This window comes from Astatotilapia calliptera, chromosome 5 (assembly GCF_900246225.1).
Source record: "Astatotilapia calliptera chromosome 5, fAstCal1.2, whole genome shotgun sequence".
In the NCBI taxonomy this organism is placed as follows: domain Eukaryota; kingdom Metazoa; phylum Chordata; class Actinopteri; order Cichliformes; family Cichlidae; genus Astatotilapia; species Astatotilapia calliptera.
The window spans coordinates 15,649,716-15,666,656 of NC_039306.1; the positions used below are offsets into that span (position 1 = coordinate 15,649,716).

The 16,941-nt window shown below is 39.9% G+C and overlaps 1 protein-coding gene across 2 annotated transcripts in view; it reads left to right on the forward strand.

The window, feature by feature from the left end:
• LOC113022269 (SLIT-ROBO Rho GTPase-activating protein 3-like) overlaps positions 1-16,941 on the forward strand; it is a 38,734-nt gene that overhangs the window by 12,833 nt on the left and 8,960 nt on the right. The window contains exons 3-13 of one of the 2 annotated variants that reach the window (XM_026167484.1): positions 1,023-1,185; positions 3,202-3,264; positions 6,115-6,297; positions 6,558-6,686; positions 6,816-7,037; positions 7,160-7,261; positions 9,086-9,283; positions 9,399-9,483; positions 11,012-11,039; positions 12,424-12,526; positions 13,751-13,811. In XM_026167484.1, coding sequence (XP_026023269.1) covers positions 1,023-1,185; positions 3,202-3,264; positions 6,115-6,297; positions 6,558-6,686; positions 6,816-7,037; positions 7,160-7,261; positions 9,086-9,283; positions 9,399-9,483; positions 11,012-11,039; positions 12,424-12,526; positions 13,751-13,811 — 1,337 coding nt within the window. Of the gene's footprint in view, positions 1-1,022; positions 1,186-3,201; positions 3,265-6,114; positions 6,298-6,557; positions 6,687-6,815; positions 7,038-7,159; positions 7,262-9,085; positions 9,284-9,398; positions 9,484-11,011; positions 11,040-12,423; positions 12,527-13,439; positions 13,471-13,750; positions 13,812-16,941 lie in introns of both variants that reach the window. The other variant, XM_026167485.1, reaches the window with a different exon arrangement.

Here is a 16,941-nt window from a genome sequence, read left to right on the forward strand (position 1 = left end):
CTTATCAGTGCTCAGTCTTGGGCGACGTGTCAGTGGTTTCTTATTTAAAAAACTTGACTTGGGGTATAAAAACTTGTAACTAGCATGACTTTATAACTCTACAAAGGGTAGATTTTAGTGCAGCATATTGCTGATACAAACTGAGGTCATCATCTTATTAGACATGGTTGTTTTAAGCACTTATTTTGCTACCTGGGGTTTTAGTGCTGGTTTCTACTAATGACACACTTTGCGGCATGCTGGTATAATCATGACGCATTAGGTTCCCCATTAAATTAAGATGAACTTTTCACATTAAATTTACTGGGAGTTTTCTAATGCTTTCCATCTTAGTTGATAATGTGTTTTTTAGAAGTTATGAAAATGGTGATCTTAGCCCAAATGTCCAAACTCTTCCTTTTGCTCAGGTTGTGTGGCAAAAAGAATTCTGTGGTCTGATTGTCTTTTTCACATCCCCAAAGAAATGCAAACTGTGAAATTAATTCATCCCAAATTCACTGTTCTCCTTTCACAATTCAATTTTGTCTGATTCGCAGCACAGGTCAGCTATTGGCTGATAGCAAAAAATGTTTTATTTTTACTGTGTGCATCCAGCAGTGTCACAGAGCATTTGTATATGCTGTCATGCTAAAGTGTTCTCTAAAGACAAAATGAGAAGAAAAATACCTCCATTAAATCTTTGGTGTGATGATAATTAAACTCACATGTCCTCTTAAGCAAGGAGGCAGCCAGCATGCCTTCTGAGTTTGTGTGTCAACAAGTGCGTATGCTGCCTTTACTTGCTGATTCCCCCCACATGAGCTGTGACCACTTGATCTCTGATATGTGAAGCCCACAGGCGGCACCAAATAGTAAATAAGCTAGGATTAAAATGAATGTTGGGTGGTGTAAGAAAGTCGTGACCATACATACACGTTCTCTTAGGTGTCCTCTTTAGTTTTCTTGTTAGCCTTTATCCCATTTGGTTTACATTTCCTGAAGGCCTTTCATTCATTAACAAAGTATTTCTCTCGCTGTTTCAGGAAAGATCAAAATCTCCTCTCCACTGTGAACTGCTGGTATTTGGTCTTGGATCAAACCCGACGCGAGAGCAAAGACCACGCCACACTCAGCGACATCTACAACAACAACGTCATTGTCCGTTTGGCGCACGTGGGTGAAGATGTCATCAGACTTTTCAAAAAGGTCAGAATCAGAATTAAATGAATGAGGTCATGCTCCCCTGACAGTAACTAACACGCACATTTCATCTGCTCAAATGTCATGACAGGTAATATGTAAAAATATAATTAATATATAAAAAATATATAAAAAAATCTAATTAGGGGAAGGGCATGAAAATATCAGTTAGGGATGTCAAACTCATTTTAGTGTACGGGTCAGGTATTTCCCATTTTGATCTCGAATGGTTTGATCAGTAAAACCACTGCATTATAGCCCATAAAAAAAACAAAGGAACAAACAAAAAAAATTTCCTTTGTCTTCTCTTACTTTTAGTGTAACCAAGTAAATGTACTTTAGTGTACTACAGTGATACTAGTGCATTGCTCACGATGTTTAGAATAATGGAGGACTAGCTCTACAAATTCTTCACCTTCACCTAAAATCAACAGCTATCAGATGGTTGAAACTTGGGCACAGTTGTTCCATCAGGACAATGATCCCGAACACATCAGGACAGGTTTTTAGAAAGGATAGAGGAGGCTAACATTAACCTTCTGGAATGGTCTTCCCAAAGCCCCAACCTCAACCCCGTTGAGAATTTGTGAAATGATTTGTGGGTTGGTGCCAGGAAACCAACTAATTTGAATGGACTCCACCACCTTCTGCCAAGAAGAGCGATCAAACATTCAGCCGAAATTGTGCCAGAAGCTTCTGGATGGCTAGCAAAAGTGTCTGGTTGAGGTGCAAGTTGATAAGGAACATTTAACCAAATATTAGTGGGGGTGTATGAATCCTGGGAGGATTAGAGAATATTCAAAAATAATTTCAATCTCATCCACCCAAAGTCAGTAAAGATTTATGCTGTTCAATCATTCCACCCTGGAAAAAACAACAGTTCAAAGAAATCATTAAAGCCAAAACTTAGCTTGACACTCATGCTATATTAACTTTATGTAAACTTCTGACCACAACTGTAACTTTCTTTCATTTATCCAAAATTTTGTCTTTCAAACATATGTCTGAAACTATATATACTATATATATGCTTTAGTATACTATATATGCTTTATACTGTTACATATAAGAGTATACATAACATATGCTTTGCATGAGAGTAGCAGAGTACATGTGGAAAAGCACCCCCAACCACCTTAGGGATTTTATATCAGTATCATATCATTTGACAGCAGCAGGAGTTTAGAGTAATTTATGCCTTCTAGGGGGCTCTGCAGTATCTTGATGGGAGCCCTGATGAGAATGGGATGGCCTGTAACCCATGCTAGGAAAAACACTAACTGCCTGCAGAAAATCTTTTTTTTTTCTTTTTCATAATGTTAGCTCAAATTCTGGTAAAGTTCTGAACAATAATCCTGTTATACTCCAGTATCCTGGTTCAGCTGCAGTCTTGATGTTAATAAATGACACATGGGGGGAGGGAAATGAATCAACTCTGGCATCTTTTTAAACAAAGACTAAATGTACTGAATGTGCTAAAGTCTAATGCCTGTCACATGTGAAATTGCAAGGTTGCTGTTTTGACAAAGTAGTCCCTGAGAGGTGACAAAAAACAAAACAAAAACAGGATTGGTTGAGCTGAGCATTACTCCGTATTACCTCAAACGGATTTCTAGGCTCACTCTCCACTGGCATCATTCCCCGTCTTAGGTTATAACCCTTTTGTGGGACATGTCCAATTCATCATAGGCTCTCATCCTTTAAAACCAAACGGAAACTGCGACTCCGCTCAATGGGAAATGCTCTGCAGTTACTGCGCTGTTCTATTTTAGTCTGCATTTGCACTTTGGGCATTGTATCTTTTCTGGTGCAGCGTAATGATAGCATTTCAATACTGATGACATCCATCACATACAAAATAAAACTGGCACACAGCTTTCAAGTGTCTCACATGTGGGAAAGCAGTTCTGTTAACTAACCCAGTTCTTGTTCTTAGATGTTTGAATACTTGTCTTCATTTCTCCTTTAAATGTGGTATTATTTTCCTCTACAAAGCTGTCTCCTGTTTTTCTTTTTTTACAGAGTAAAGACATCGGCGTACAGATGCATGAAGAGTTAGTGAAAGTCACCAATGAACTGTACACGGTGAGTTGCTGTTGCTTGTGTTGAAAGCCTATGGGATGTCGATCTTAAAGCCAGGCTTTTTTTAAATACCTAAACCTGCAACCTGTGGGTTTGACACCACACAGAGCAGATGTGCCTTTTCAGCAGAGCAGCCTGTAACAGGTCATCTCTTCCCTCTCCTGAGGTCATGAAAGGATAAAATTTGCATTCTTCCTCCTGCTGTGAATTGCTACATGAGTTGAAGGAGACAGTGTTCGTGCTCCTAGCTGTGCTTCAAGCAGACTCAGCAGTCTGTGCTACAGAGGTGCACTGTGCTTACAGCAAAATGAGCTTCTGTAATGTTTTCAGCTAATGTTACATGTAATCTGACACCTCTGCTTGCCTCATATGTTAACAGTTGTCACTCTCGGTGGACTGTTATAACCACATACTGCATATAGAAATGTGTGCATATGCATACTAGTAAACACACAGCAAAGGTTTGTGCAGTGGTGCAGACACAAAACATCTGCGTTTATCTGCACTGCATCTTCATTTGGCAAAAGAAAAGGAACTGAGGCGTATCACTGGCTGCATGTGGGACAGTACAGCAGACTCGCCAGAATGCATTCTTCTGGCTCTAATTGCTCGGTGATATCCTTATCTTTACTTACTGCTCAATGGCTAATATGATTCATAGCATAAACGAAAAAACAATTTACAAGCATAAACAGACTAGATGTAATTAAGACTACGATGAAAGTGTATTTTGGCAAGCAGGACAATAGCATGCTGTGAAACAGAATACCCTCGTGGATTATTTTTTCCCTCGTCACATCCACAATTCATTGTTTTTCTTTTCAGTGATTAAACAGAGCAGTCACCAAATTGTGTTTTAAAGGTCTTAAAACATTCCATTGCAAATAAGATGAGAAACAACAACATGCTCTTATAGATTTGCACTACTTTTCACTGTAAATTTGATTTATTTCATGACCGAGCGTCATTTCTTTTGCAGGATGTATAAAACTCCACTCTTGGCTGCTTGCACGTTCAATCCTTTCTCTTGACATCCTAGTTGTTGTCAGCTTAATTGTGCAGGTGATTAATCCTTTATCGTGGTCCTGTAAAACTGGCTAAACATAATTGCAGCAAAGTTTGACAACCCTGTGATTTGATTCATTTATGATAAAGGAGCAAAAAGCGAAGATGAGCAGAAAGTAGGTCAATTGTGGATTTTTTTTTTTTTTACAGTTAGTTTCGCAAATTGTTAGTAATTTACAAAATTACTAAATTAAAAAAAAGAGTTGGTGGCAAAAGGAAAAAAAATGACCTAGTAAGAAAGCTAAGCACATGTGCACATTGCAAAATGATGTGTATGCAGCACATCACAAATGGATTTGAATCTGGATTACTGAAATCGTATAAACCACATGAGAATAGTTCTCACATGTAACATTGTACCGTGCATGTTATATTACTGCTATACTGATATTGATTTTTCCTCCCTCTGATTCATGCATTATTAAATGCCTGTCTGCAGCTCCCACACACAGCATAAGGAATAGCAGGAGTCTGCTCAACTTTATAATTGAGAAAAGTGTAGAGTTTAAGAGAAAATATAATCATTGTGTGGTTATTTTATCATTTGCATTTTAAATAAGCAAATGTTGTCAGGCAGCAGGTCCCTGGTTTTGGTCAGCTGCTGAGTTTTTGCAAAAATTGAGGAGTTTTTCGTTTCATCTGTAGCAGAGGAGGTTGCTCACTGTCACTTTGTAACCTCCTTCCTCCCCTGCTGATCGATCTCAATGTCCTTTGCACGTCCGTTGCAGACGGGGTTGCTAGGAAACCAGAACTTGAGAATCAGTGATGGTGAAGCAGATGTTGTGCGACTGTGCTGTTGATTCAGGTTTACTAGTTAAACATTTACATGTGGCTTTTTTGATAAAACCATGAAACATTTATCCAAAAACAGAGATTGTTTTTGTAAAAGTACCACGACTGTCTTACTTTACTTTGCTGGGATATTTAATTTGTCTTGCTATTCTGTGGTTAGGCTATTCAGACAGTGTGGAGACATCAGACAAACGTACTGGACACTCCAGCTGAGTTAGAAAATGTCAATGAAAATATGACAGTCCCATGAGAATGATGAGTATGCTACACTCACTAATGTTTACTTGTGTGATGAACAAAAGTACTCCGGCGTCTTATTGGTATCTTTCTAAGCAGCTGCTGTGTTTATTAAGTCATGATGATCTGGTTATAAAATTAATAAGAAAGGTTCATAAAAAAGAGAATACTGACAATTCTTAGTTTATTTAGCCAAAATCTAATGACCTCATGCCGTGGCGAGGCGTCTCTCTTCTGTCTGCCCGTTAATAATTCACAAGAATCTTTCTTCCTCCTAACTACAGAATATTGGTCATATTTTAGTGGAGCCTGCACACAGTGATCATCTCACAGGTCTCCATCAAATTTGTGTTGAAGGTCAAGTTCAAAGTCACATTTGTCATTCTCATTGGATTTTAAAATTCAGATTACGTGGTGTTTTGGCCCGTTTTTGCTGGCCACTTAGTGTGTTTTCAGTCCTGTAGTTGATTCTTTGTCCTAAAGAACAAACCACAGGGTGTCTCCCTACGGTTTTTCTTTCTCTTATTTCTTTCTCCTTAACTTAGCCTGGTTCAGACTGAAGTTTTTTCTACGTACTGTCGGATCTTTGAGTTTTTTTCTGTAAGGTTGCAGAATCTTTAGGTTACAAAGTAAAATAATCTGATGATCAACAAGGATCCTGTACCAAAATTTGAGGATATTGCTTTTCTTCATCATACTTATCAGCTTCCTTGCTCGTTTAACTGTGATGTCCTTTATACTTGCTGTGTATTCTTGCAGGTGATGAAGACATACCACATGTACCACACTGAGAGTCTCAGTGCTGAGAGCAAACTGAAGGAGGCAGAAAAGCAGGAGGAGAAGCACATTGGCAAGGCTAATGACATTGGCCTGCGTTATGGCTACGATGATCGTCCACAGCGTCGAAGTTCTGTAAAGAAGATGGAGAAACTGAAGGAGAAGGTCTGTTTTTAGCCCATGTATGATGAGGATTTATGTCATGCACATTACTCCCAATGCACTCTATCTATTCGACTGCAAACAAGCTGTAAATGCATTTGTAATTGAAGTGTCCAAGTAAATCCAACTATTTTATACATGCACACTGACAGATTATAGAGAAGATACAACTGTTTAATGTATAATGCATTCTTAGAATACATTAGGAAACCATTTTGCTTCCTCCCTTGATGGGACTCTCGCTCTTCCTTTTACACCCCCAGAGACAAGCCAAGTACTCTGAAAACAAGATGAAATGCACAAAGGCCCGGAATGACTATCTTCTCAATCTGGCAGCTACTAATGCCCTGGTGGCCAAATACTACATCCACGATGTCTCAGACATGATAGATGTAAGTCAGAGCCAAGAATGGAAATATGGATGGAAATGGAAATACTCTCTTTTTGTCAGAGTGCATTTTTATTCAGGTTAAGTTTGTTTTTGGATCTGTAATTACTATGGTTTGTTTTTTTGTCCCCAGTGTTGCGACTTAGGGTACCATGCAAGCTTAGCACGCACCTTGAGAACCTACCTTTCTGCAGAATATAGTCTAGAAACTTCTCGGCACGAAGGGTTGGACTTATTGGAGGGAGCAGTGGATGCCATGGACACCAGAGGAGACAAGCTGAAGTTTATGGACACACATTGCCAGATCTTCTGTCCTCCTGCATGCTTTGACTATCAGCCACACATGGGAGATGAGGTGAGTCAACAGGGAGGGTAATGATTTAAAAAGGCTTTCTTTGAAGGTCTTTATTCTTGCTATGTTTATTTTGCACTGTGTTAAGTCACTTTCGGAAATATCCCTTTATTTCTTAATCCCAGGTGTGTCAAGTGAGTGCACAGCAGCCTGTCCAGACAGAACTCTTGATGCGCTACCACCAGCTGCAATCACGTCTGGCCACACTAAAAATAGAAAATGAAGAGGTGAGCAGCTCATTTTAAAGCAAAACAAGCTCACTGATGTGCTTAGGTATACGTTTTAGATGGCCTTATCCATACTCACGCTCAGTTCATATTTGGCCTTTGATATGTGAAGCAGCATCTGTATTCTTTTCTCTATTCTCTAAGGTCAATATTTTCCTGTAGTATATCCTGATGTTTCATTGAGATAATGTTACACAGATACCAGAGTCTTTTGAGAAAGAGTCTTTATGTACAAAGGTGTACATAAAGACAAATGAGAAATGTATGCAAGTGATTATCAGTGATAGTGAAGTTAGATCCTGAATCCTGTATAGGGTCTCATAGGGGAAGCTGTTAACATAGTAGTCTGAGTTGCTGAGTTTGAATATAGAGGTTGCACCATCAGTGTATTAATGCAAAATACTGTGCAAGGAAGTGAAGTTGTTATCATTCAAACCATCGACTAAATGTAGAAGAACAGGGAAAAAAACACATATCTGCTGCTCTAAATGCAAGAGTCTTTAAAACAACACGCTAAGACACCAGAGTCCTTGAGAAAGAGTCTTTATTGCCGTTAGATTGATGTGTTACATTTAGTTTTATACTTCATAATTTTTGCAAACACTCTCACACTTTCCCTTACATCTGAAGCTATAAGCTAACCAGCTACTAATCAGTCATTAGGTAGTTAGCTTAGTTTAGCTAGCTTTGATCAATATCATCCACTGAATACTGAAATCACTGAAATCGATCTCTTATTATTGTTTCTTTTACCTTTATTCAACCAGGAAAACCCCATTTAGATCAAATCTCTTTTCCAAGGGAGACCTCGTCTGATCTTTCTGTAAATTATTCCATGTCCAAGTGAATAGTAAGAAAAAGCTTTTTTCCCCAGCCTTTTAGAATTCTAGGCACATTAAAAAGAAACCATTTACAGAAGTGTAGCTGGTAAATGTTGGTGCTGGGACAGAGAAGGGTAAGGTGAAACTAAAAGTTGTAGAGAAAGAAATACCAATACTGTTTTTTGCAAGTGGTCAATGATGCCCAATCCATAAAATCTGCATAGCAGGCATGAAAGTAATATATCTGTGTTTTCATTCATCTTTTTTAGCAAACAAAATAATTTTTCACAAAACTATTCCTTTAGGAAAAACAGAACCCATCCCTCCGATTAGTCTATCACTCATCATCATGGCACAGGAGGCACTTTCATACCTTCATTTACTGTGTTGTGTTTAATAATGCGGGCCACCAACACCCTCCACTACAAACATGTAACAACAGCCAGCCACTCTCCAGAGCTGTCACTATGCATTCATATTCATTCATTAAATCTGACACTGATATGTGGGGTCGTATCTCATCCAGTCTCCTGCTTCCAATGGGGGCCACCCCCAGCATGGTCACCAAGGCCACTGTGACTCACACAGACATGTTTAAAGGTCACCAGGGTGTGTGTATGTGTCAGTGGCTGTCTGTCATGAATAAGGAAATCCACGGTCCCTTCCTGTCTGCCTCACATGGAAGGCACATAGTTAATCTTTCATGTCGTGATGCATCAAGCTAGCAAGCTAATTACTCTATTGTTCACTCTGTCAGTCTAACTACGGTGCAAATAGCCTGCAGCAGTATAATCTGAGCTGCCGTGTTTACACCACAGTTTGTTCGAGACACTGAGAAGACTAATGAAAATATGCCCAGTGGTACAAATATTCTTTTATTATTTTATGTGTACAAATGACCAGTTTGCTATCTTTTTTTAATATAATTGTATTTAAACAAATATATTCATGTTGTGATTAATGCTGAAATGACAACTAAAGTTTACATCTATATTTGTTTCAGGTGAGGAAGACTCTTGACGCCACCTTGCAGACCCTCCATGATATGCTTACTGTGGAGGACTTTGATGTTTCAGAGGCTTTCCAGCACAGCCAATCCACAGAGTCTGTGAAATCAGCCTCATCTGACTCTTACATGAGCAAGGCAAACATCGCCAAAAGACGAGCCAATCAACAAGAGACTGAGGGCTTCTACTTTACTGTGAGTAGTCGGACAAATGAACAAAGAAATTGCAGCGTGGTGTAAATGTGCACAGTACAACACAAAGAATGTCTAGAAATAGCACTAATTGTCTTTTTGTCTTTCTTATCAATAGAAATACAAGGAGTACTTGAATGGCAGCAATCTCATTGTCAAACTGCAGGCTAAGCATGACCTTCTGAAGCAGACGCTAGGAGAAGGTGAGACTTATTAAAATGTTGTCGCACTGTGTTTAGCGGTGTAGAAAGTTCTATATTAAAGTAACTGCCAAGAAAGCAAGTATCTCTAGAGTATATTAGTACCTTGATATATAGAAGCACATATAGAAAATCTATTATAGCTGTTTTTATCCAAAGGAAGTAGAGCTACTTTCAGCAGCTCCCTTATTTACAAGATGTCACCATAGCAGGTACAGTAACTCTGCATGTTTGATTTGGCACATTTTTTACACCAGATGCCCATCCTGATGCAACCCCAAAGGAATTTGTGTCTCCTTCTGGGATTGAACCAGAGCTCTTTCACTTGTTAGGCAAATATGTAACAACACTATACAGCCAATTTAGCCAAAGGAAGTAATTTTTAAAAAAACATAATATCTTCAGTTTGTATGTAGCCTACCCCATGCTTTTAGAAAATACAATACAAAATTATATCATTCAGAGCTATATTAAGAGAACAAAAACCCTGCAGTCCATGATAACAAGCACTGTTATACAAATTTAAGACCCGAGAGCTGTTAAAATAATGAAGCCAAAGGGTCAGTAAGGGTCTGTGTCTTTTAATGTCACAATGTTGCTACTTTGGAATCACAAACATGTGTTAAATAATTTTGTTTTGTTGGGAATATTAAAAGTTTTCAGACTCCCATATATCACAGTTGTGTCTGCTGTACACAGATTCTTTTAGAAATCAGATAATTAAATATTGATCAAAACAAAACACCAAATTATATTACTTATTATATTACTTATATTATTATAAATGATATTATGCAGTAAAGTTGTAGTTCTCATGGCATCCTGAAAACTGCACGATCTAAAAGCAGGTCATCTCAAACCATGGATTACTAGTATAGCATTGAAAGGATATTTCTTCCCATGCTTTCCTTACATATTCATGATATTAAATATGTGTTAAACTCATCCAGAAGAGAGAAGAAAAGTATATTTGATGTCATGATGTCATGGTGATCATCAGACTCTTGCTAGCGTATGCTTTAAGGTTGGAATTATGTGTTTGACATAAAGAAGGATTGTGCTGGAAGCTGCTTTACACATGACATGATCCTTGAACAAACATTTCTGACTGACTGATCAAAGCGAGGCCTTAATTTGTTTGCTATACTGAAACGTGCGTGTGAGTGTGCTAATGTGGTGCACATATCATGAAATCATAATACTGTACAAATCAGCTCCCACTCTTGTTGCCTCTGGATACATTTTCACTTTCACAGAGCTAGTCTGCAGCCTAGTCCCCTTCTGGGGCTCTTGTGCTGTTTCTAGGGCGACCGTTGAATGACCACTGCCTGGCGGTGAGTCAGATTCAACCATGGCGTTCACCCCATTCAGCCTGACTGAATAGATGCCCGTTTTCTCATAACACCCCTTTCCTTCTCCATCTGCCAGCCATGTATAGTCAGCCAGCACTCAACCGTGCTGCTAACTTCTGTGATTGTAAAACTAGTGTGTTCTAATTTAGCCTCTCTCTGTGTGTGCTTATTCCTTTTAGGGGAGAGGGCTGAATATGGAACAACGAGGTAAGGTTTTCAGTGACAAGAGGGTGAATAAAGTTGGCAATGATGTGTAAAATCCTTCCTGTGTCCTTGGATATGGCACAAATAAAGTCACAGTGTAGGAATATCGTTACCTCACCATGTTGAATGGTTTGGATCCAAATTAGAGATGCTTTTATCTATAGATATATCTTAAGACTAGGGACTGAAATGCCAGTGAGATGGATAATGATTTGATTAATAAAAACAATTAAATGAGGAGAAAATTAAAAAATATTGACAAGAAGGGCGTGTGACAAATACAAATGCTTGACTTTTATTTTGATCAATTAAATTTTATATTTAATTATATCTGTATTGAGTATTTTGTGATGTATTACCTTTCAGTCATTATTACTTTGAGAAAGTCACAGGAGCTCCATCCTTGTATTATTTTTACTTTTAGGTTAATACACAAATTTGCTTTCTTGCCAAGTGTTAAATGAGAAAGTTGATGCCAGAAAGCTGATTCTGTTCATCCTGATGGTGTGTTGGTCCCACTCAGATGATTGTATGCTCAGATTGAGGCTACAGCAAAGGGTTTGCTAATTTAAGTTAGCATTTAGTAGCAAATAGCTAGTGCAAGCACAATGTATCATTTGTATAATTCGGATTTTAGATAATAAGCAACACAAAATATTATACATTTAAAGCCACTAGCTAAGCAATTTCAAGGTACTTATTTATTTATTTTTGGTTTTAAAACATTGTGCTAAGCTAGATAATATGATTATGGCTTTATAGAGACAGCGTAATACATTATACACTCACTTATTGATTGCCCACTAAATGAAACATATTCCACTGTACTTTGTAGTGCAGTACTTTGTACTGTCTATAGAAAGTATTAATAATGGATGTAGCAGGTTTTTCGCTTAATTTACCCAAAACGCCTAAAACTGACATATTTCACATTCTCTATTAATTTGTTTTTTTGTTAAGTTGCCCATCTTTATCTTTTCTTCTTTATCTCTGTCATATCAGGTTTGTAGTTTTTTGACAGGTGACAGAACTGTAACGGATACACCTTTATGCTATTCAAAATTAATGGAGAGCCATGAATTATTTTCCCTTCCTGTCTGAGCGAGAGTTTGACTAATTGCACTCTGTCTCTTCATATTTATCATGAAGATATGAAAAGAGTATCGGCTGTCTCATCTAGCTCTCAGCAAGAAAGCAAATGACTGTAGCCTATCTCAGAAACGGTCAATATATCACTACCATATTCTTTATGATTTGGAGCAGCCTATTGTTTTGGTAAAGATCTGAAAAGAAAAACATCTTAAGCAAAATCAGTTTTACTGTTGCATATTGCATTATTTTTCATGTTTGCATTGTACCAACCCTACAAACCCCACCATCTCCCCAGGCCCCCAACTCTTCCCCCTAAACCCCAGAGAATGCGGAAGTGTAGACCTCGCTCCATTTTTAACCCTAGGCTGTTTAACGGCAATATGGAGGCCTTCATTCAGGTATAAGCCCATCTGTGCCCTCTGTCTCTCATGAGCTCAGCTTTCTCGCTAGCAGTCCTTGGGGGTTCTCTTGCCTGTGACCACTCTTTTATCCAAACATTGCCTCACTCATGCACTGACTTTCCTCTTGCTCAATGCTTGTCTTCACATTTGACGAAAACACTAGATAAGGTGAAAGCTGGTCCAGCAGCTTGATGTGAAGATGGTGTATTTTCAAAAGCACCAGTATAAGGTTTGTTCTTGTGAGCCCCCAGCCTCCGTACACTGAATTAATTTGGCTGTATGTCAGTTGGCCACACAGCAGCTATGCAAATAAACAGATGGCCACTTCCACTCTAATGCTAATCAAACTCAGCAGACAAGCAGGGCATGCACCGACAAAAGTACAGAGATAAAACGATTAACCAATGAATCAACTGACAAAAAAACAAAAGGAAAAAAAAATTTTTTTTTTGCTTTATTGATTTTTTTGTATAGTGTTGTATGTTTTATTATCATTATTTATATCTTAGTAGTTCTTCAATGGGCTTTTTTCTCACAGAACAAATAAAGAATCAGTTAGTTGAGGAGATGTCGTAATTAGCAGATCGACTGATAAATCGATTCTAATTTCCCTCCAAGTCAAGAAGCTGTTTTTGGCTGGAAAAATATGTGTCTTCCCCCCACCCACCATGCTCTGAAGTAGGCCCTTCCCTCCCACTCCCCCCCAAACCATGCCCTCATGTCTCACACGCCACATGGCACTGATGCTTTTCTCAGGCCATGCCTCGTCCTTCTCTCTCTCTCTCTCTCTCTCTCTCTCTCTCTCTCTCTCTGTCTGTCTCTCTTTGTAAGATCTGTCTCTCTCACTAACCTGTTGTGGTTGTTGTTGCTTCTCTTTCTCTGTCTACGTGCCTTACTGCTCTCTGCCCAGGGGAAGACGGAATGTCCGTGCGAGGAGTCAGGTACTCTGTCTTATAGCTGGGTGGGATCATTACACTGTATTTAGTATGCTAACCAACATTTCTGTGCCTCTGTCCCATTGGGATTCCTGTGAAAATACTGTTATCGTGGTGCACTAATTTATTTTTGTTTTGCATATTGTGACTCAGAAAGTTAACGTTAAGTGATAAATGATATCATCTCAGCCTTCTCATCATAATGGCTTGCTAGTGTGACTGTTTCTTATGGTTATTAATTTCTGATTTAGTGGTTTCTCTAGTAATAATTTGATTGTGTCTATAGGATTCAGGCCAGCCTATACCAGCGGTGGTTGAGAGCTGTATTCGATACATCAACCTGTATGGTATGTTCCAGTTCTATTCATAAGTTATCTTTCCACAAAGGCTGATGTTTTATTTGTGTAGTGCAAATTTACAACAAAATTCAACAAATTCAAATTTAACAAAACAAAAATGCATCGGATTCTGCATTAAGGATTCTTATATTGCAAAGTAGAGACCCTGCAATTTTAGATAGAAACGACGACAATAAGAGCGCTTATGTCTCTCCAGACTCTCAATATAAAGTTTTCACCTAAATTAATCAACTCGAGCTTTTATTGGTGTCTATCATCACACAAAATTTGAAAATTATATCTTAACCCTTTCACGTATAGTGGTCACTACAGTGGAGAGATATTCAAAGGCTGTTTTCCTGTATGTGTGTCAGGGTTGATGGTATACTTGCACATGATCACAACACACAGTGTATATTATTTATTCGTTTGTCAACTTCATAAGCCAAAAATGTATGTTGTCCACCTAAGTGGACATGAAAAAAAAAACTTTTAAAAATACATGTGTAAAAAAATTAAGTTCAAAAATCTTTTTTTCATGCCTAAAGATGAATAAAAATGTAAAAAATCCTGATTGAGGTTGTCATAATTCATGCATGAAAGGGTTAAAAACTGCAATAGAGTGCTAACAGACCAACAGACAGACAGTTATTCATTACAGCAAGTAGACAGAGCAGACAGAGTTTCCCTTTTCATTTTCTTGCTTACATGTAGTTTTCAGTCTGTATAATCAAAACACAACAAAACATATAATTTTATACAATCTGATTGTTAGGGTTTTCTCTCTGTTATTGTAGGGTCTTTACCTAATATAAAGTGCCCTGGTGTGACTGTTGTTGGGATTCGGTCCTATATAAATAAAATAAAACTGAATGATATGTATATACAACCTTAATATTGTTAATAGTAGCCATTCAAATATTTTTGGTATTTTAGAAGTTATTAGCAGTGAAATAGCATTCAATGTGAGATAATATAACTGCTCCAACTGGATCGTTTGGAAAATCTTAAACTGGAGCATTTCATATGTACAAGCCTGGATGAGAGAGTGAGGTGAAATATTAATTTCTATGATTCATTCATTTCTCAAAATGGGTTGCATTCTAATATTCATGATGCTCAGCTTACATTAATCCTTATATATAAGAAAGAAGATGGGGTGTAAGTGATAAACAGGACTTCTACTGTCCAAGAGATGCTAATGAATCTCTTACTAACTAATAGTAACGTCTGTCTTGTGAAGATTGTTATAATAAGAAAAACAATGTAATTTTGATTTCCACCAGTTATGACTGAAAAAGCAGAAGCTTTGGCCCCACCCCTCAATTTTTGAATTAAGGTGTTTATAGTCTAATTGCCACATTCATCCATCCATTTTCTTCCGCTTATCCGGGGCCGGGTCGCAGGGGCAGCAGCCCAAGCAGAGAAGATATAATCTCTCCAGCGTGTCCCAGGGCATCCTCCTGGTGAGACATGCCCGGAAAACCTCGCCCAGGAGGCGCACAGGGGGCATCCTTGTCAGATGCCCGAACCACCTCAACTGGCTCCTTTCAATGCGGAGGAGCAGCGGCTCTACTTTGAGCCCCTCCCGAATGGCCGAACTTCTGACTCTATCTCTAAGGGAGAGGCCAGCCACCCTTCAGAGGGTGTCCCCAACCCGGAGTGGGCACTCCATCCTTTTCCAACTGAGGACCATGGCCTCAGATTTGGAGGTGCTGATTCTCATTCCCACTGCTTCACACTCGGCTGCGAACCATTCCAAGGCGAGCTGGAGGCCATCACCTGATGAAGCCAACAGGACCATATCATCTGCAAAAAGCAGAGATGAGATCCTGAGACCACCAAAGTGAAAGCCTTCCGCCACTTGGCCACGCCTAGAAATTCTGTCCATAAAAATTATGAACAGAATCAGTGACAAAGGGTAGCCCTGGCAGAGCCCATCACCCACCAGGAACGAGTCCGACTTATTGCCGGCAATGCGGACCAAGCTCTTGCAACGGTCATATAAGGACTGAATGGCCCGTAACAATGGTCCAGACACCCCATACTCCCGGAGCATCCCCCACAGGACCCCCGAGGGACACGGTCGAATGTCTTCTCCAAGTCCACAAAGCACATGTAGACTGGTAGGGCAAACTCCCATGTTCCCTCGAGTATCCTCAAGAGGATAAAGAGCTGGTCCAGTGTTCCACGGCCAAGACAAAAACCGCATTGTTCCTCCTGTATCCGAGGTTCAAACTCTCCTCTCCAGCACCCTGGCATAGACTTTCCCAGGGAGGCTGAGGAGTGTGATTCCCCTGTAGTTGGAACACACCCTCTGGTCCACTTTCTTAAAGATGGGGACCACCACCTCGGTCTGCCAGTCCAGGGGTACTGCCCCCGATCCCCACGCAACATTGCAGAGACGTGTCAACCAAGACAGCCTTAAAACATCCAGAGCCTTCAGGAACTTGGGGTGGACGAGGCTCTGCCACCAAGGAGTTGTTTAACTGCCTCAGTAACCTCGTCCCCAGAGATTGACGGGTCATCCCCTTCGTCCCCGGACTCTGCTTCCACCACGGAAGATGTGCCAGTGGGATTGAGGAGGTCCTCAAAGTATTCCTTCCACCGCCTGATGATTTTCTCTGTCGAAGTCAACAGCACCTCTGGAGTCCCACAAGCTAACCAAGCCCGGTAGGACTCCTTCTTAAGCTTGGTGGCTCCCCTCCCCTCAGGTGTCCACCATTTGGTTCGGGGGTTTCCACCATGGCAGGCACCAACTACCCTGTAGCCGCAGCTCCATGCAGTGGCTTCGGCAATGGAGGTGCTGAACATGGTCCATTTGGACTCAATGTCCCCAGTCTCCCGCGGAATGCTGTTGAAGCTCTGCCAGAGGTGTGCGTTGAAGATCTTGCAGACTGGGGCCTCTGCTAGACGTTCCCAGCACACCCTCGCTGTACGTTTGGGTGCGCCAGGTCTGTCCAGCGTCCTCCTTCGCCACCTGATCCAACTCACCACCAGGTGGTGATCAGTTGACAGCTCAGCCCCTCCCTTTACCCGAGTGTCCAAAACATATGGCCTCAGGTCTGGTGATACGATTACATACCACATCGACCTGTGGCCTAGAGCAGGGGTGTCAAACTCAAATACGCAGTGGGCC